Source organism: Mytilus galloprovincialis, chromosome 11, assembly GCF_965363235.1.
Source record: "Mytilus galloprovincialis chromosome 11, xbMytGall1.hap1.1, whole genome shotgun sequence".
Lineage (NCBI taxonomy): Eukaryota > Metazoa > Mollusca > Bivalvia > Mytilida > Mytilidae > Mytilus > Mytilus galloprovincialis.
In genome coordinates this window covers 1,178,514-1,199,594 of record NC_134848.1, presented here as the reverse complement: position 1 = coordinate 1,199,594, position 21,081 = coordinate 1,178,514, and the positions used below count along the sequence as shown (strand labels likewise).

Below are 21,081 nucleotides of genomic sequence, written 5' to 3'. Positions count from 1 at the left end.
ATAAATATAAACTTGATTTTTGATAAGTAAACTCCGAGGGTTTTTTATAAGTGGTATTAGTTATTAAATTTTATACATTGGGGGCCGGGGTATACACCCTTCATGTTTTAGATTATCAAATATTTTGGCCATTATCTTCACTGAAGAGACATTTGTTGTTGAAATGCGGAAACTGTTGCAGTAACATAAGTACCGTAAATTTCATTACAGTTTCTTGAATATTCTCAGTATTATCATTTAATGCAATTATAACGGAGCTCAATGTACTTTAATGTAGAACGTCAACCTTTTTTCAATGAATGAATCCCATTAAATGAGACAAGAAGTTACAGACTGCTGTCATGGAGATTGTTTTCTAAAATAAACTCTTTCTGTCATAAATAGATATTAATAACAAACTTGCATTATTTACTACAATAAAATTAAACTGGAAGAAGTATACAATTTTAATGAGTTAGATTCTCAGACGTTAATTTTAAGTTGGCATCATTTTTTTTAAATAAATATATCACTGCCGGGTAGTCGACTATTCTGGGTGGTTTTTTTTATCAATGTTGAAGACCGTACCAGGGCCGGATCAGGCCATTTTAAAAAGGGGGGTTGCCAACCCAGGATAAAAAGGGGGGGGGGTCCAACTATATGTCCCCATTCAAATGCATTGATAGTCCAAAAAAGGGGGTTCCAACCCCCGGACCCCCTCTGGATCCGCCACTGCCGTACGGTATTGCGTATTACCACTTCATTTTAACTCTGCGGTTGATATTTGTTTCATTGGCAAACACATCGCATCTCGAAATTTTTATCAGTTTTACCAGACGGACATTGTACCAATTTTTATTTTCGGATAGTCAAATAATCAATGAAATGTTTTCTGAGAATCTGTCTTGTCACGCATCTTTCATCACTAAAAGTGAATGGAGGTAAATGGAACTCGAGGAATGGAATATTTCCAACGAACCAATTACTTCTTATCAATTTCTGATTCATTCGTTCAGTCTCAGTGGTTATCGATTGCCCCTGTGTATATCTCCTCATTAAGACAGCATAATTGGTAAATTAATCAATAAATTGATTACATTTTTACATCATCAACCTCTTTGCATTGTGAATTCAGGTGCTTCACTGTGTATGTCGTGTATGATAGTGCGCTCTAAGTCTTGTATAATCAATGGCGGATGGTATAAAACCGATTTGCTAAACAATCAGACAAATTTATATTTCCTTTTATTCATGAAAACATCTACTGAATATTTTATGTAAAACAAATATACGTAGATCGATTGGAATCGATTTAAAGTTTGTTATAATAAATATTAAAAATCCTTGTCGTGATTGATACGGAAAATCGGTGTTATTCCGTCTCTGCTGTCATATTCTATCTTTTTCATAACAGGAAGTTGAGTGGGCGGTGATTTACAAATTATTTTATTCGAAGAAAATATTATTTTACAGAAGATAAAAAACTTTTTGTTGGTATGTTAAATAAGCAACAGACGGAAGACGATGTAAGACAGTTATTCCAGCCATTCGGAACAATAGAAGAATGTACAATACTGAGAGATCAGAATGGTAACAGTAAAGGTAAATAAACTTCCGGTGTTCATTTCTCATAGTCGGCGGTTTTATTCTTATTATAAAAATGTTTTCAATGGTGTTTGAATGACTTTTGAAATTTGATATTAAATATGAATCCCAAATAATTTTACTGTTGAAATATGTTATTGTAATTTTTGAGAAAATAAGATTTTAACGTACAACCACATAAAAACTCATTATCAAAGAAAGTACCAGGGTAGTGTTTTATCATGAGATTTTTCTCAGCTGCCAATCTCTGTTCTAAAAATTTATATTTCTGACAAATTCATTTATTCAATTGCCAAACCTGCTAGTTTATAAGTTATTATACCTTTAAATCAAATCATTTTCACAAGAATTTAAAAACAAATATACTGGAGATAAAAAATTATATTATGTTGAACAAATCCAGTAGCACTGTACAGAGCATCTGTCCAAAAGAGAAAAGTTATTTGGAAAGTTAAAGGAATGACTAGTGACTTGAATTTAAATCTCAAATGTTATGGATTGTAGATCAATTAGTTGATGGATTATTGTGAAAACTAAGAAAACTAGATTTGGAAAATTTAATAGTACAGCCTAAGAAGGGAAGAATAATTCATGGAGACCAATTCACCCTTCAAAGGCTTATAAAAATCAATAATATTCTGTGAATATTCCTGCAGAAATGAGAAATGGTCAATAAAAGACATCATCATTTTATTATAGGTTGTGCATTTGTTAAATTTACGACAGCAACAGAAGCCCACTCAGCCATTAGTGCTCTACACGGAAGTCAGACTATGCCTGTAAGTTATAACAATGTATGTAAAGTCATATTATTGGACTGTTCGTACTTTAAAGATATTTGTTGCTCTTTAATTTGGGTGGGAATTTCAACACAACTACATGTAGTATAAACACACCTACAATATATGTACATGTGTAACTTTCTTTATTTTCAAACTCTTCATATTACTTAATTTTTAAAATTTTATTTGGCATGCTTGTGATAAATTTATAATAAAAAAGAAATTTAACAAAGCTATGATCAGTTTTATTTTTTTTCAAACTGTATTCTGTTTATTTTATTCTGATATGATTTATATCGATAAAATATGTAGCCATTATTAATATAATTTCAGAATTTGTTTATGGTTTACAACTTATATTTAACGTTTAATATTACGGTAGATAAGTGCACATAGTGCATAAGTAAACCTACTTCATAAACCACAAATTATCATTGCTAGAATGCAATTTATGTTTTACATCAACAGGAGAACTAATTAGGAGAAATAATTAGATTAGCTAACATATGGGAGAGTTTTAAACCAGGAATCATCATCTATTAATTAACATGATTGAGAAAACTATTTCTGGGATGCAAAAAATTGCAATTCTTCATGGGTAATTTCCTTGCCTAATAATATATCCAGCATTAGCTAGAATCAGGAGGGATATATACATTGTATGATTTTACTTAGGGATATTGTATATTTTCAAGATTATCAAGAAATTCTGTTGTTGTGCTTTATTAAATGAGAATTAAGTTGTCCATATTATTTATTTTATATTTTCTGAAATATATTTTAAAGTTTTTATATATGTTTTTTATGATTTTGTTCATGGAGATATATGGAGAGTTGTCTAATTGGCACATCTATCTTCTTTTTTCTATTTGAAAGAGGAGTCTGCACATTATTGGATTATTTTACACATATTTTATTAATCCATTAATTTTGTGAACAAGTCAAGTATATGACTACAAATGAAGGAAATAGTTGAGAAGATATGTTGGATTTATTTTAGGATTCAAACCAAATTAAAACAGGAAATAATAATCTGAATCAGGTAAGAAAATAAAAAGAGAATTATTTGAAGATGTGATTAATCTTTGAAATATATTTCTGTTTATCTAGGGTGCATCATCTAGTTTAGTAGTTAAATTTGCTGATACAGAAAAAGAAAGACAACTCAGACGTATGCAGCAGATGACAGGTCCCCTGGGTCTACTGAACCCTTTTGCAATTTCCAATCTTGGTGCTTACGGAGCTTACGCTCAGGTATGGTATTATTCTTTTTACTTACGATAAATTTGTGGTAAAGAAAAAAATTGAAACAGTTTTGAAACAGTATTATTGCTATTAAATATAGAACATAATTATCTTCAGTGCAAATATTTTTTGTACATCTCAGCTTATTTCGTTTTGTTTGCCAAATTCCAATAGAACTTTAAGAATTTATATATTTGTATATCTGAAAAAAGAACTGGATTAATCAAAACTTTAATTTTGTGAATCTTTCACTTACCTACAATTACAATTGAAATTTATACAATTTATACTTTTAACATTTTATTATTACAATTAAACATCATTACAATTACAATTTAACATTATTACAAGTAATATTATATTAACAAGTAAAATTATAATAACAAGTAATATTATTACCATAACAAGTAACATTCATTCAATAATAAATTAAGGTTATTGCAATTAATATTAATGTATTTACAAATTACAATTAATACTATTACAATTACAATTGATACTATTACAATTACAATTTAATACTTAACATTAATCATTTCAGATTCCACAACAACAAGCAGCACTGATGGCTGCTTCACAAGGAGCTTACTTGGCTAGTCCAGTAACCTCCCTCGGTCATATTCCACAGATTGGGGCGCTGGCCGCACCCAATGGTATCTCTACCAATGCACTGACCCCAACTACAGCCACACTGGCTCTTTCTAATGGTATGTCTTGTTTGTTTTTAGTTGATTGATGCACTCATTACATAGTCAATTTCAATATTCTTTTGAAATTTTTGTTATGAAAGATTTTTCATGCCTCTTTATTTCAGTAATTCATTTCATCTTTTTAATACTTTTTGATAATAAGTGAAGTTTGTTCGAATAATGGATTAATTTTGGAACTTACTTGAAAAACAAAAAAATTAAATATTTTCTGACCATTTTTTTAAGGTTTAAGATGTGCCAACAGTAGCAGTGGCTTAATGAATCATTACATAAGTAAATCAACTGGCTTGTGAACAAGAATTAATACAACATTCTGTTTGTATTTTAGGTGCTGCCACCTTAAATGGTGCCCCTCCCAGTGTTTTGTCCCCCACATCAATGGCAGGTTTCCAAATGCAACAGGCTAATGGACAAACACCAGAGATTTATGCTAATGGTATACCTCACTATCCTGGTGAGTGCCAGCTTGTTGATATAGGTATGTTGATTCATTCACTCACTTTTATAATTTATTATCTCCCCATAATATATCATTATCTCCCCTTAAAAATAAGCTGTCATTTTAAAATTGTAGATAATATACTATTTTAATCTACATTTTAATCAATTATTAAGATTAAGAAAATTCAAATACAAAAAGATAAAAAAAAAGGAATGAAAACATTTGTTTGATTTTCTGTATGTAAGAACTTTATTTCCCCCTCTAATTATTAGTGAGAATATTATCAATATCAGCCAAAAATCTTGAGAACCATTAATGATTTTGACCCATATAACAGCAAATGACATATATGGGTAAACATATTCTTTCTACAAATGAATATGTATAACAAAATAGATAACATATTGTGCATTCTTTAATAAAATTAGTTCATTTGAGTAACCTTCCCTTATAAAGCAAAATTTAAAACTTTTAAATTGTAAAACCAACAATGTACAGTATTTGTATTCATAAGATAAGATAACATATATTTATAAATGATGAGTCTCTCGAAAAAATGCATACTACTGTAGCATCATAATTTGCTGATATCATTATTTTTTTTATCAAAGCTCCCATACTACCCTAATAATAATATGAACCAAAATAAGTTTGAACACATTATGATTTTATCCTTTTTTTCCTCAATGTAGGTTATGACCCGCATTCACACTTTCAGACGTTGACAGGTATGTATTATTGCTCAAGATATAATTCAAAATGGCAGCTTGTTATATAGGGGAGATAACTCACTTTTACACTTGTTATATAGGGGAAGATAACTCACATTTACACTTCATTATTTTTCAAATGTTAAAAAAACTGAAAAAAATAAAAACAAGAGAATCTGATTTAAATACAATATGATATTTGAAATTTTATGTTTACTGCACTGTATTTCAAAATCTATTTTTATTGTATGTTATATTTGAATTCAAGGCAATTGTTGAACTTCGAAAACAACCCATGTTATTGATTTAATTCAAGTCTGCTTTTACACTAGCATCCATTTTATTGCTTAGTTTGTTTACTGATAATAAAATTCAATCTTTTTAAATTATTTCTTGGGCTGAAACTTTGTTAATGACATCTCCCTCTATATATCTGTTATATTTTAAGTTATTTTTTTTTTTTTGGGTGGGGGGGGGGGGAGAGTTATAATTATTTAGAAAAGCTAACAAGACACTCCACAACTGAACTAAAGGAAATTTTATGATCAATAATTTCAGTGAACAAACTTTGCTTTTTTATGCTTTATTTATGTATATAGTTTTTAGCTTGCATGCTTTTATATCATACATATAACCTGCGTTTTGACTAAATTTAAAGATTTAGCGAAAAAGATTTGCTCTATTTAATTTACATTAACTCTAAATCTTTTAATCTAACATTTTCTTCTATTATGATTATATTTGAGATCTGTACATAACTTACTTATTCAATCTATTATTATTTTATTGATTCTAACCCAGCTACTAATATTATATTTAGTTTAATATTGCTTTTTCTACTCTAGTTGCTTCCAATTGACAACATTGGTTATTTATTTCTAACTTTCTACATCAAGTTATTTCTAGCTTGCCTAACCCTCTTTAGTTATTTTTGCATGTGCTAACAGCTTGGACTAACCTTTTATTTTCTAGCCCGTAACATTTCTCTACCTGTTACAGCCCAAGTAGCCAATGGAGACCCAATCCAGGCATATGCTGTCCAAGCTTACCCAGGAATTGGTAAGTTTATGCCCTAGGTTAACAGATTAAACTGGTTTACAGTTCAGTATGAACATATAGACTGTTAAAACTAGTGTTTACAAAATTATGTGAATAAATACAATTATTGTGGATTGGGAAAAAATTACTTTTTCATCAATATGTTCGATTGATGGTTTTGCCAAAGTCAGTTTTACCATCAACTCTAAATATTTCTTCAAGACAAAAATCAATTAAATGTTTAAAAAAAAGTCAATAACTGATAATGAGCCAAACATGGACATGTGAATAGTTAAAGTTTATCAATTTATTATTTCATTAGTACAAATTATTCTTCAAACAGTTTTCAAATTATTGGCTTTCTGTTTTATTTCTAATAGATATGAATATTTCAGCTTACCCAGCTTTTGGGGCAATCCAGCAAACCCTTGCAGCACAAGCCGCACTATTACCAACGGCTCAGAAGGAAGGTAAGTCATTTCTTTATTGTGAACTATCTCCCCTTGATCATTGGAAATTGGAAAAAAAGTGATTTTTTATTGTGAATTATCTCCCCTTTGATCATTTGAAATGGATCAACAATTACAAGCAATGAATATATTTTAATCTTTCTGAAATAGATTAAGAATAAGTGGAAATTATTGACCGCTTTCTGAAAATCTTAAAAATTTTAAAATATTGGAGTTATTTTCCCTTTATGAGTAAAGGAGCCAACGCCAGTATTCAATTATTTTTTTTTTAAAAGATAAAATGTAATTTATTTTAAAGATAATGTAGAAAATCTTAGTTTTCCCATGATAGAAATATGAAATTTAGTCTGATGAAATTTCTTTACACCATCATAAAATGTAATTTTATTGAATTTGTAATGTCACCATGAATTAGATGTAATGTTGTAATTGAATTATTGTTATAATGTAAAATGGTGCCAATGTGTTTGTGTGGGTTTGTGCATGCCAATGTCTCTACTCTGTAACTACTATACTCACAAAACAATAACACAGCACGGACTGGTTTCAAATAGAAGGAGAAATTTATAATTTGCAAAACTCATTTAAAAATTTAGTTCAGAGACCTAATTGGTAAAATATTTGAAACTACAGACATTTTCTCAGTTTTTAAAGCTATTAATCTGTTATAAGAGTCAAAGCACCAAATAATTCAGTTCATGTAGTTTTAACAAAAAAGATCAACTGTTTTTACAAACAAGGTTATAAAAGAGATGCACAGTTATAAAAGAACAATGATCTTATTTCAAAAGGCAGATTTTTTCAGATATAATTGACAAATCTACATTTAATATACATGTATATAGACATTAACACTAACTAACTTCTAGTTGTCATAGACACTTAACACTAACTTCTAACTGTCGTGACAGAGTCTTTCAAGTTTGTTGTACAGTATTTGCATATTTCATACAAGGACCGTTACAAAGTATGGTCAGATTTTCATACTTTGAAACAGTTCATGTTATATTTAGGTTTCACTGCAGTCTTATAATCCATGAAATATTAGTGGCCCCATAATATAATACCACCTTCCATTTTAAAAAATAATAATTTTGATATTTGTTTACTATATATTTTGACCAAAGGTCCTCATTGCTATCCCCATAGATAAAAAGATTTACCAGGACGACAGTATCATCATCCTACATAATCTTTGAAAAATTACTACATGTATTTACATGAAAATCCAGAAGGACCATGGTTAATATTCAGATTAAACCAACTAAAGCTGTTTCTGCATATACTTTTATATTTAATAAACATAATTTTATCTTCTTGAAAAATTTTTTTACAACCCAAAAATAAATATAAATCAAACTACTTTTATATATTTAATTATTTAATGTTTTTTTTATCTATGAATGATAAAGTCCCTTTTCAAACATTTAACCATCATCTGTGCTCCTACAGAGGTGTTTAACAACCTTGACTTACACAGTGGGTATATCCTGGTTGATAAGACACTTGGTATTCTGCCCTTGACTCCCATAGTGGGTATAGCCAGGTTGATAAGACATTACTCTGGCGGTTGATAAGACATTACTCCCACGGTGGGTATAGCCAGGTTTATAAGACAGGTGATACCTATGTTGTCTATACTGTAGTGTTTGACTCTGTTGTGAACCCGTTTTAATTCTGTATATACCCAACAGTTATACTTACAGGTCCAGAGGGATGTAACCTGTTCATCTACCACCTGCCACAGGAGTTCGGAGATGCAGAACTGGCTCAGATGTTCATGCCATTCGGAACCGTTATTAGTGCTAAGGTTTACGTTGACCGTGCTACTAATCAAAGCAAATGCTTTGGTAAGAATTCTGATACTTTAAAAGGGGTGGGGTTGCAATCTGTATGTTTAAATTTTGGTTTGAACTAAGTCTAGTTTCAGTGTTTTTGGAGGGGTGGGGATTTGCTTTCTTTTAAGAAATTACCATTTGTTCATTATTTACAAAGTTGGAGAAGGGGGTATTGTTGATTTTAAAGTTTTGATACAAAATGTGATTCTTTTTGACAAGGGGAGAGGAGGGTTGAGGATTTGATGTTTATAGTTTATAGTTTCGGAAACAGTATAATTTGTTTCTGTGACAAGAGTTGGGGAGTAGATGTTGATTGGAGACAGGATATGATGCAGAAAAGAAAATATTTGCAGATCACTTATAGATGTTTATACAATTCATTTCTTGTTGCATACTTTTGTTTTTATCTATTTACCAATGAAAGTGAATTATTGTCAGTTACTAAAATTTTAAATTATATAAAAGATGTTTGAGTCTTTTTTTAGGCTTCAATTTTTATAGTGGTTACTTTAATAAATTTGTTTCACCAATATAGATAAGTAATATTTTCTGTAAATGATAGTTATTCTTTTTCTTTCATAAAAAAAAAGAAAATTTTCACTGAAATATTAATTTCTAGGAAAAAGAGTGACTGACAACTTAATTGAAGTGATGTTAAAACTTCGTCATAAATTTGTTTTTTCAGGATTTGTCAGTTTTGATAATCCAACAAGTGCTCAGGCTGCTATCCAGGCTATGAATGGATTCCAGATCGGTATGAAACGTTTGAAGGTACAGCTTAAACGCCCAAAGGATGCCAACAGACCATATTAGACAGCAATGTTCTTAATTGGTAAGTAAAATATTGGATGTGTTGTTATAGAATGTTTACTAATTATATATTTTCATAGATTTTTTGGTTCACTGAGTTCAAAGATGAGTTTGGGTGAAAAATCCTTATTAGGGAAACTGGTATTCTTTAACTTTTAGCATATATGTTTAGTCCTTGAATTGTGGGTTAAAAACCAGCAAAATATCTCTGATGATTTATTCTAGATTAGAAATTAATTTCTTTTTTTGTGACAAAAAAAAGTTCCTATCATTATCATGATTATGTTTATTTCATCCTGTGATGAAAAATTTAACGTACATGTTCAGACACAACTTACCCTCTTCAGAAATGTAATAAAGTAAAAAAAATCACTTAAACAGAAATCAAAATGTATTCTGTTTTAATAATTACCATTTTGAGTTCACCTTATTCTAAAAAACAGTACTTTTTAATTCAGTATTCTTAAAAAAAACCCATACTATTCAATATTTAGTTTTACTTATAACATATAAGAAATTCTTTTCAATTAAGATTTTTCTTAGAAAAAAAATGTACAATTGAAATCCGTTCATACTAAAAAAAAAGACATACAATTCAATTTAGTTTATTTAAACAAAAACGGTGTTCTATTAAATTCAGTTTATTCTTAGAAAAAGAAGACATACTATTTTAGTATATTCTAAAAAAAAAAATAGAAGGTACACTTTGTGTGGTAACATTTGATCACATGATATTACCGTATTCTGTAACATTTGATCACATGATATTCCTCTATTCTGTAACATTTGATCACATGATATTCCCCTATTCTGTAACATTTGATCACATGATATTCCCCTATTCTGTAGCACAACTGGACAAGTCCAAAACTTCAGGACATGTAGGGGTTACAGGATAGTAATAGAAAAATGTGTAAGTCGGTGAACGGTGTTGGTCGGTTGTAAAAGGTGTTAGATGAATCTTTCGTGTAGTATATCTGGTGAAAATTGTTGCTTCTTGGTATTAATCCAATTATACATGTGTATGGTGTTCAAGATTATTTTACCATCAGAAGTCACATGACCTGATTTGAAAAGTCACATGGTTTAGAACATGGTAGAGAGATGATGATAAATAAAAAGCACTGCTTCATCTTTTTTTATGTAGGAGACCATAGGCTTCAGTGTAATTATTAGAATTTTTTTCCCCTTTATATTAACTTCAGTAAAAAAATTAATAAATTCAAATACAGAATAAACATTTTAAGCATCTTATTTTCAATAGATATAGGAAAATGTGGTACATATTTTCCTTTGGCCTTTTTCAGTTGTTACATTCTTGTACTGGGAGGTTTTTATTACAAATTATTTTCACTTTTTTTCTACTAGCAAAAAATACATAGGGGAGGGTTGAGATCTCATAAACATGTTTAACCCCACTGCAATTTTGTGCCTGTCCCAAGTCAGGAGCCTCTGGCCTTTGTTAGTCTTGTATGATTTTTGATTTTAATTTCTTGTGTATAATTCGGAGTTTAGTATGACGTCCATTATCACTGTACTAGTATAAATATTTTTTAAGGGGCCAGCTGAAGGACACCTACAGGTGTGGGAGTTTTTTGCTACATTGAAGACCCATTGGTGGCCTTTGGCTGTTGTCTGCTCTATGGCCGGATTGTTGTCTCTTTGACACATTCCCTATTTCCTTTCTCTATTTTATAAATAGATTGAAAATTGTTTTTGTTTCAAAGTATTTAGATGACTAAAAGCTTAATTTTTAAGAATAATTATATATGGTAATGATTCTCTTGGCCTCTTGTTTCACATATTTTCCCCGATATTTTGGTGTAAGGTGTCATCATTCTACCATGTTATAAATGTGACGGATATCAGACCATGTGACCTGTGATTGTTATTTACAATAAAGCTGTACATAATAGGAAAGAATGACAGTCTCTTATTAATCAGATTTATAATATTATTTTGAAATTCAGTTTCTAAGAATTCACTTGTTGCTGTTTTTAACATGGAATTCTATTCTAGATTTAGAAAATGAAACCAACAATTATTATTTCTAAAATCAAATACTGATGCTCAAAACACAACATTTGGATTTAATAAAAATTTACACGTTTAATAATTTATTATATTGATAATGAAATTGTCTTCATATGAAATTTTTATTATTTAAAAAGTTAGATTTTTATTTCTGTGTCATTTAGTCCTTCTAATGTCAGCTATTGTTGATAAAACATATGATTTCTAAAATATTTTTATGAACTGTTTAAATCTTCTCATTGGGAAACATTTTAAAAGGAATGTTAAATATTGTCAGAAGAGAAGATTTAAACAATGGATATTTAGATCATGCAAAAGATATTGGAATTAAATCTGTAATATATGTTTTATTTATAGAAAAACCTGGTTAGCGGCACCAAATATAGTGCCAAATTTAAAATAAAAAAATTATTACAGATTTATTCAGAAAATGTCTTCCAACTTTTTTTCAATGTTCTAATCACTAAGATTTAGTTGGTCGACGTGAGCATTTTTATAACACCCAATTTTATTTCATTCACGGCTTTGTGGTCACAATATTTTTTTCAATTTTTTAGATTTTTTTCATATAAATTTTGTGAAGTTTTGATATTGTACATATTTTGTGAATTTTTGCATGTTGATATCATTAATAGAAAATTAACACTTTTAAAACTTTCAAAATATTAGATATTTGAAACTCTTATAATAGATACTTTTTTCCTACTCTTTATTTGTTTAATATTTCAGTACCGGTACATAATTTTAATGAAATATTTCCTATTTCCTATTTACAATTTTAATGATTTATTGCTTTGTTTCAGCCTTGCATCCTAAAATTACCCCAGATAATTTTAGATGTTGATATTTAGTCACTTTTACATTTGTTTTTCTTTTCATTGAGATAATGTTATTGTGTACACTTGGACATGTTTATACAAAAGTAAACATGTTGAGAAAAAAGTTTTTCTAACCTGAACTTTAAGCAGATTAACCATGCTTGTTGAAAAATTGTTGAAAACAAACATGTTCCAAGGATTTTTATTGTGTTAAGCACATCTTACACCTGCTTACATAGAAACTTTATGCTGATGAGTCCAAATTATGTAAACATGTTTCTTAAAAGTTCTTTTTCTATTCCAGATACCCCAAATGGGACCCCAATGGCACAAGAGTACTTAAGAAGAGGCCTAATCACAAGGTTATTGGTTTGTTTCCAGTTACGGAACAAATTTTGTATATAGACCCTTATTTTTCACGAACGAAATCCCACCATTGTAGGTTTTGTAAATACATAGAATAGATATACTTAATTTATTTATCTTAGCATTTAGTCCACCTTAAATTATTAATTTGAATACAATTCAAAGTTTGATTTTTTATCATGCCTTCTGTAAGCATACAGTCTTGATGATTTTTTAGAAGCACAACATGTTAAATTGAGCTAAGTAGATGTATTGGCCATTGGTATTGTGAAAAGAAAGACAGAAGAAACATACCAAATTTCAAAATTTAATGCTGGGTACCGTCTACAGTTGTGTACAATACGCCTCCAATATTAACAACTGATAAGTGTGGTATATACAACCAAATACGCTATGTTTTTTTAAGCGTGAATGAACAATTTAAAACATTTTATAGATTGTGTGCTTACAGAGGTGGACAAAAAAGATTCTATTTTAAGAATTGTTATGAATATTTATAAGGAGATTACTATTTGTTTATTTATTATGATGTTAAAAATTGATAATATTTATATATTTTACAATCTTTGTTAAAGTTCATGCCCTCTTCAAGCAGAGTTTAGATGGATTAAGTTCTTACGACATTCCATTTTTATATTGGTATGTTAAATCTGTGAAACAGTTCATTGTTATGGAGTAAAATTGTGTATTTGTAAAGATGTATCTATCTTTTTAAACTCTTGTGAGACATACTTTTCTATTGGTTGTTGTCTGTCACGTGACACATTTATTGTTGTCATGGTAACCAAGGCATTTAGGATGTATTAGATAAGATGACTGGTCAATTTATTTATTTTTTGTGACTATGGTAACACCAAGTGTTGAATGTTGTGGTTCAATCACATTTTATACGTGTCTATTAAGTAAAGTTTGGTAATTAAATAGCTTAAATTTTATCATTTTAATTTTAAATTGAAGAGGGCATTGAATAAAAAATTATTTTTGTATATATTTCTCTTGCATTCCTTATTAATATGAAGTCATGTTTATTATTTATTGAAAACTTATTTATTTTATTATTCATCATATTATCATTGAATTAGAGAGCGTCCATGACATGGATCATCTGTATCATTGAGATGTTTTATATTGTTGAAAAAATGCTTGATAAGTTGACAAAAATGATGAAACTTTATATGACCTGGTTTAAATTAAGTCCTGCAGGAAGTTAAAGAGAATCAAGTTTATAACTTTGGTTTTGAAAAGATTTCATTGTTTTGTCAAACAAGGGGTGTAAATGATTGAAAGTTTTATATCATCAGAAATATTTAAGATAGCTTCTATTTTGTTATTTTTGCTGTACAAATTCCTTAAAAATGATACCATATTGAAATATATATATATATCAATTCTGTTTTTCATATAAGACACATTTTAAATAGACCAAAAATTACAATTTTGTTGAGATTCAAAGTTCCACATCAAATCTGTTTCTTTTATCTTGGATATTTTTGTTATGAAACGTTATTTGCTTAATTATTTTTGCTATTCTGCATCCCTTATAAGTCTTATTCTGTATGAAACTAAGGGACATAATCCATACAAACAAGGGGACATAACTGTTAGTAGTTAGCAGTCAGTTTCACAAGAAATTAAACTTTAAATGTGTGTAGGTTATGTTTGTTGACAGAATTGCATATAGTTTATTTGAGATCAGGAACTGTTACTGTTAAACTTTTGTTATTTGGGTATTCTGTTACTATCGTTGTGAACATATTTTGAGCTTAAAATTATTGAGGCTCCCATAAGGATAATTGTAATTTATTATTATTTGTGATAAAAAAGAAATGAAATAAAAAAAAATAGAATACGATTGAACTTTACATGCTTGTAGAAAGTTGTCTCATTGGCAATCATACCACATCTTTTGAATAATAAATGACCATATTAAGATTATCCCTTATGGGGGCCTTACTGTTATAAAAAGAAATCGGGCCAGGTTGCAATAAATGAGAGAACATACTCCTTGCCATGTTAAAACATTGTAACGTAACTAGTCAATTTCTGTATACAAGTTAATGAATGAAATGGTTAACAAATTTAATATTGTAATCATGGTTTTAGATATAAATGAAATGGTTAACAAATTTAATATTGTAATCATGGTACAATGTAATAGCATATTGTTAAATTTCCACACAGTTAGTGCTTTAGATGTCAGGGGACATTTATGCTTTGTGAGCAGCAGTCATACAATTGTTGTATTTTGTATTTTTCTTTTATAACAATTCCAATCTTCTATATGGGGTTACCTCCCCTGGTGAAATAAATCAGTTAACTTTTAATTATTTTTTATATTAATGTTCCACATTGTAATTTAAAAAATCAGTATATTTGACATGAATACATTTTAATGTTCTTTTGTTAGGTGTTTAATAATGGCTAAAATTCTTGAACATGATTTATAATGTGTAGAAGAATATTTTGTGACTTTTAATAGTGTAATAAAATTTTGTATTATCTGGAACAAGTTAGGACTGACTGCTGTTCTACAAACCTAAAAGTGCTCCAATTAACTATGTGTTTCATGGGACGGTGTTTTTCCACTACATTGTATCATATGGTGATTGTAGTCTTCATGGGACGGTGTTTTTCCACTACATTGTATCATATGGTGATTGTAGTCTTCATGGGACGGTGTTTTTCCACTACATTGTATCATATGGTGATTGTAGTCTTCATGGGACGGTGTTTTTCCACTACATTGTATCATATGGTGATTGTAGTCTTCATGGGACGGTGTTTTTCCACTACATTGTATCATATGGTGAGTGTAGTCTTCAACACATGTTTTTTTATATAAAATAGAAAGAGAATTTGTTAAACATTTGTATCTACTTTTACAAATCAAATAAGTGTACTAAATTTCTTAACTCTAGACAATCAACTATCTGTCGTTTTTTTAATCTAAAAATAGACATTTGTGTTACCTTATATGGCAATGTTTGAGATGAGGTCATTTCCTCTGAAGCATTGTGATATAGAGATAAGATAGATTGTCACAGTTTTATATGTTGTCAGTGAGCCGTTTAAGAACAAAGTATTTGACACACTGTTGTGGGTATTTTAGCAGAGTTTTAGTATAAGTGCAATATTACTTTAGAATAAAATGTCTCTAGTCAAAAATTTCACCACAGAATTCTTTCTTTTCTGAAATGTCTCTGAAAAAAAATCTTTGTTTTTATCTTTACAATTGAAATAGATTCTGATCACTTTTTGACTAACTAATGAGTTTGAACTGTAAAATTTTAAATGGGACCAAATTAACCTGTTACAAGACAGCTATTACTATTTCATCTGTTGTCAGTTTTCTCCCTTCTATCTGACTTAATTTAAGGTCATTAACCTACTTTCTACAGGAATATTTATTTCATATGTTTACATCTTCATACAGAATTCTGTGGTGTTATTTTGTCTAATAAAGTGGTGCAATATTTATTATTTTTTACATGTTTTAGTTTTTTGGAGGACAAAGAAATCTCAGAATTTTATGACCTTTTGACCTTTGAACTTGTCAAAGTCAAGGTTGAAATTTACATAATTTGTTTTAATGTGTAATGTATATAATGAGTCATATTGTTCATATATTTTATGGTTTGATGAAATTTTGAATTTATAATTTTAATTTAAAATTTAGAAAAAAGTTCACGAACTTAAATTTGAATATAATGATTCAATATGTACTTAAATTCATCTGTAAATAATCATATAGTTTAGTTAAATTATTATAATAATGGTCCTCATCTAATTAATTGGCTGTCATAAGCTTCCCTTACATTGGTATAGAATTCTTTTCAAGAGAAATGTTCTCAAAACTACTTTTATTTTTTTTATGATAATTGTTGTTCATTCTTCATTATTTAGTAAAACTGTTAAATTAGTCAAATTCTGTAATAATCTTGAAATTTCACTGTCATATTTGTACCTGGAGTTTTTCATTGCCAGATTATTTTTAAGTAACAAATCGGTTGAGGACCAGACATGAATATATTTTGTATATATGAAATGCTATTGAGAACTGAGACTTCACACTGTACCTGAAGTTTGTTCATCCATGCTCAAGTCATATCATCACAAATAAAAAAAGGTCAGTTAATGACAAATTATGTGTTATGTTTTATTATCCTGATGGCAGCCATCTTGAATGAATTACATATATAGATATAAGAAGATGTGGTATGAGTGCCAATAAAACAACTCTCCATCTGAGTCACAATTTTATATAAAAGTAAACCATTATAGGTCAAGGTACAGCCTTCAACAAGGAGCCTTGGCTCACACCGAACAACAAGCTATAAATGGCCCCACAAATTACTAGTGTAAAACCATACAAATGGGAAAGCCAAAGGTCTAATCTAGATAAGAAATATCCCTGTTTTCATTCAGTAAAAGCAAATATTTCCTCAGTATGCTAGTTGATATTCATAAGCACAGAGTATAAACAATTTTGAAATGGAAAAGAATGACTAAGATTAATAATAAATAATGAATGACACACATTCCTACCATGGCTGTTCTTCATCTCAAAGTCACACTAATGCAAAAGGTTCAATCTCACTGCCAGTTAGCATATCCATTGAGCATGTTGAGTATCCACAGTTTAACAAAATTCATAAAAAAAATTGAACAAAATAAACAAGATACTTTTGTACAAAGCTGTATCATAAACAGGCTAATACCCCTTGTATATTCATTTTAGTGGCTGCTGTGAAATTCAGTACACAGACAAATCAAGGATAGGGTGACCTGACTGATATATGACATACAACCCATGATACATCAGCAAACCAAGTTTGGCTAACCATAGTTTGACAGTTAAATAGTTATGAGCCTTGCACAAAACGCAAATCCGACAATGTTTTGGTATCATGAGGGTCAAATGTTAGTGACCTGACATCATGACTTTGACACACCACATCCCATTATGCACCATCATCCAAACTGTGGTTACTGGTATTATATGGTTCAAAAGTTATGTGCAGGATACAAGACAGACAAGGTTTTACATCATAGGGTTCAAAGTTAACGTCGGAGTAATCTTACTTTGCTAAATACTCCTAGTTAATGATACATTTGCATACCAAGTGTGGTTTATATAAGTTTTACTGTACAAAAATTGTGAACTGGACATGAATTTGCCAAGGATTTATTTCAATGAGGGTAAAAAAGGTTCAAGTAAAGGTCAGAGTTACCCGACTTTGTATATGATACACATCCAGTCCATGGTGCATCTGAATACCAAGTTTCTATCCTAAGATCAATAATACAAAAATTATGCACCAGACATTTTAAACTGACTAATTCAATTTGTTGACCAATTCTTTTGAATTGCCTGAATTTGGTTTTGGGACCTTCAAGAGCTTTCTGTTGTGTTTTTTCATTGTTGAAGGCTTTTTACTTTAAGATGTTCTAATTGGTAACTGCATCTGTGACAAAAACACATGATCTTCATACACTGGATTCTGATCAGATATATATCATATATTATTATAAGCTGTTGTCTGCTCTATTGTCGGGTTGTTGTCTCTTTGACACATTCCCCATTTCCATTCTCAATTTTATAATTATTGGTCAAAGTCTTGAATGGCCAGGTTGTAATATTTGTGACTAACGTTTGCCGAAATCTGATGAAAAAGATCAAATGTCTGGAAAAATGAGAAAAAAAATCTTTAAACAGTTCCATAATAGCAGATGAACAACTTCAACATATTTGAAATTTTCTTGTGAAGTTTCAGGGATAGGGTTGAAAACCTTAGTTGATTACATAAATAAGGTATCTATGTTGTCCAACATGGACAAAAATAAAAGACAACTCATATGTGGTAAAATTACTTATCTTTATTCCATTTTATAAAAATGATGATTTATTCTCTAATCATCAAAGAACATATTTCTAAAATAAAAAAAACAAGAGATTCTCAATATTACAAAAGAAATTAATTAAGATGTTTGTTCCTCTGTTGAATATAATGAGCTATTACAAAGACTATTGTAAATTGGTCATATACAAATAACAGAACATGAAAAGTAGAAAAAAATGACATGTCTGTCCTTAAATTTGAAATTTAATTGATTGAAAAATTTTCCTGGAAACCGATTCTGTCTAGATTTAGCATATACTTCACATTGGCACTTATTTTTTAAAAAACTGAAAAGTGATTAAAGCCCTGGTCACAACGAACCTACGACACATTTATGCAGCTCCACCACATGAAATTTGGTAATATAGGGGTCATCTGTGATTGACGTACAACAATCGCACGACAGTTGGACGATATTTTGAGCATCGTGGCGCTGTCTTGGGACAAAAATTGGACACGCACCTTTTTTGCTATAAGATTTTTTGTCATATCACTGTCTTGTGGCTGTCGTAAGAGTGTCTTTCCACAGTCGTGTGACTGTTGTGCGATAAACACATTGTCGTGGGTACCAACATAAACCATTTTAATAAAACAAACGTCACAGGACTGTCGTACGACAATTTCATGACTGTCGCAAGACACTCGTGATACAGTCACACGATTGCCTCACGAATACCAAATTTCGTACGATGCTCGTACAGCAATGATTGTCTGTCATATGACAGTGGTACGTTCTTCGTGCAGCATATTTACGTTTCATTTAGACAAATACAATTCGGCGGGAATGAATGTTTGGAAAAACACACCGTCAACTGTTTAAAGGATGGCGTTGATTTGGGCCCGTGAAAATATAGGAACGATCGACGTTGGTGGTTAAAGCCATGGATTGAACGGCGCCTGATGCTTGGGCAGTATAGTACACTGATGCTAGAGTTGGAACGGGAATCTACAGGTGATTTCGTTGGATTCATGCGGATGGAGCCTGACATGTTTCAAGAGCTTTTAATGAGAGTCGCCACTCGCATTACAGTTGCACAACAGTGGTACGACAGTGGCACTACAGTAACACAACAGTCACACTCACATCCCAATACATGAAAACCTGACAATTAGCCCCAAACAACTCACGATTGTCGTACGATTGTTGCACAACTGTCACAAGACTGTCGCACAACCGACTTGCGACAAGCACACGACGGTACAATTACATATTTTTTTCTGTCTTGTACTCATGGTGGAACCATCATGAGTCTTGTACTCATGGTGGAACCATCATGTCATAGCTGATGTGACCACTCGAAATATTATTTTGACATTTTGCACGACAACTGTTTTATAGATTTTCCAGACAAAAAATTGTACAATCTGTTGCATGTGTTGTGACCAGGGCTTTACAAACTAGAGGCTCTAAAGAGCCTGTGTCGCTCACCTTGGTCTATGTGAATATTAAACAAAGGAAGCATGGATTCATGACAAAATTGTGTTTTGGTGATGGTGATGTGTCTGTACATCTTACTTTACTAAACAGTCTTGCTGCTTACAATTATCTCTATCTGTAATGAACTTGGTCCAGTAGTTTCAGTGGAAAATGTTAATAAAAATTTACAAATTTTATGAAAATTGTTAAAAATTGACTATAAAGGACAATAACTCCTTAAGGGGTCAATTGACCATTTCGGTCATGTTGACTTATTTGTAAATCTTACTTTGCTGAACATTATTGCTGTTTACAGTTTATCTCTATCTATGATAATAGTCAAGATAATAACCAAAAACAGCAAAATTTCCTAAAATTACCAATTCTCTAAATGCTTTGGTTTTTGAGTTATAAGCCAAACTGCATTTTACCCCCATGTTCTATTTTTAGCCGTGGCGGCCATCTTGATTTGATGGCCGGGTCACCGGACACATTTTTTAAACTTTACAGTTTATCTCTATCTATAATAATATTCAAGATAATAACCAAAAACAGTAAAATTTCCTTAAAATTACCAATTCAGGGGCAGCAACCCAACAACGGGTTGCCCAATTCATCTGAAAATTTCAGGACAGCTAGATCTTGACCTGATAAACAATTTGACCCATTTTCAGATTGCTCTATTAAATGCTTTGGTTTTTGAGTTATAAGCCAAAAACTGCATTTTACCCCTATGTTCTATTTTTAGCCATGGCAGCTATCTTGGTTGGATGGCCGGGTCACCGGACATATCTTTTAAACTAGATACCCCAATGATGATTGTGGCCAAGTTTGGTTTAATTTGGCCCAGTAGTTTCAGAGGAGAAGATTTTTGTAAAAGTTAACGACGACGGACGACGATGGACGCAAAGTGATGG

At 30.4% G+C, this 21,081-nt stretch overlaps 1 protein-coding gene across 16 annotated transcripts in view; it reads left to right on the top strand.

The window, feature by feature from the left end:
- Positions 1 to 16,989, top strand: part of LOC143051499 (CUGBP Elav-like family member 4) — a 127,576-nt gene extending 110,587 nt beyond the window's left edge. For 4 of the 16 annotated variants that reach the window (XM_076224392.1, XM_076224379.1, XM_076224393.1 and 1 more), the window contains 11 exons: positions 1,453 to 1,581; positions 2,284 to 2,378; positions 3,477 to 3,620; positions 4,153 to 4,318; positions 4,650 to 4,799; positions 5,456 to 5,491; positions 6,446 to 6,532; positions 6,892 to 6,981; positions 8,676 to 8,831; positions 9,505 to 9,651; positions 12,786 to 16,989. In XM_076224392.1, the coding sequence (XP_076080507.1) occupies positions 1,453 to 1,581; positions 2,284 to 2,378; positions 3,477 to 3,620; positions 4,153 to 4,318; positions 4,650 to 4,799; positions 5,456 to 5,491; positions 6,446 to 6,532; positions 6,892 to 6,981; positions 8,676 to 8,831; positions 9,505 to 9,632 (1,181 nt within the window). In that variant the 3' untranslated portion in view covers positions 9,633 to 9,651; positions 12,786 to 16,989. Of the gene's footprint in view, positions 1 to 1,452; positions 1,582 to 2,283; positions 2,379 to 3,476; positions 3,621 to 4,152; positions 4,319 to 4,649; positions 4,800 to 5,455; positions 5,492 to 6,445; positions 6,533 to 6,891; positions 6,982 to 8,675; positions 8,832 to 9,504; positions 9,652 to 10,478; positions 10,543 to 12,785 lie in introns of all 16 variants that reach the window. The other 12 variants (XR_012970809.1, XM_076224382.1, XM_076224386.1 and 9 more) reach the window with 12 other exon arrangements.
- The last annotated feature ends 4,092 nt before the right edge of the window (positions 16,990 to 21,081 follow it).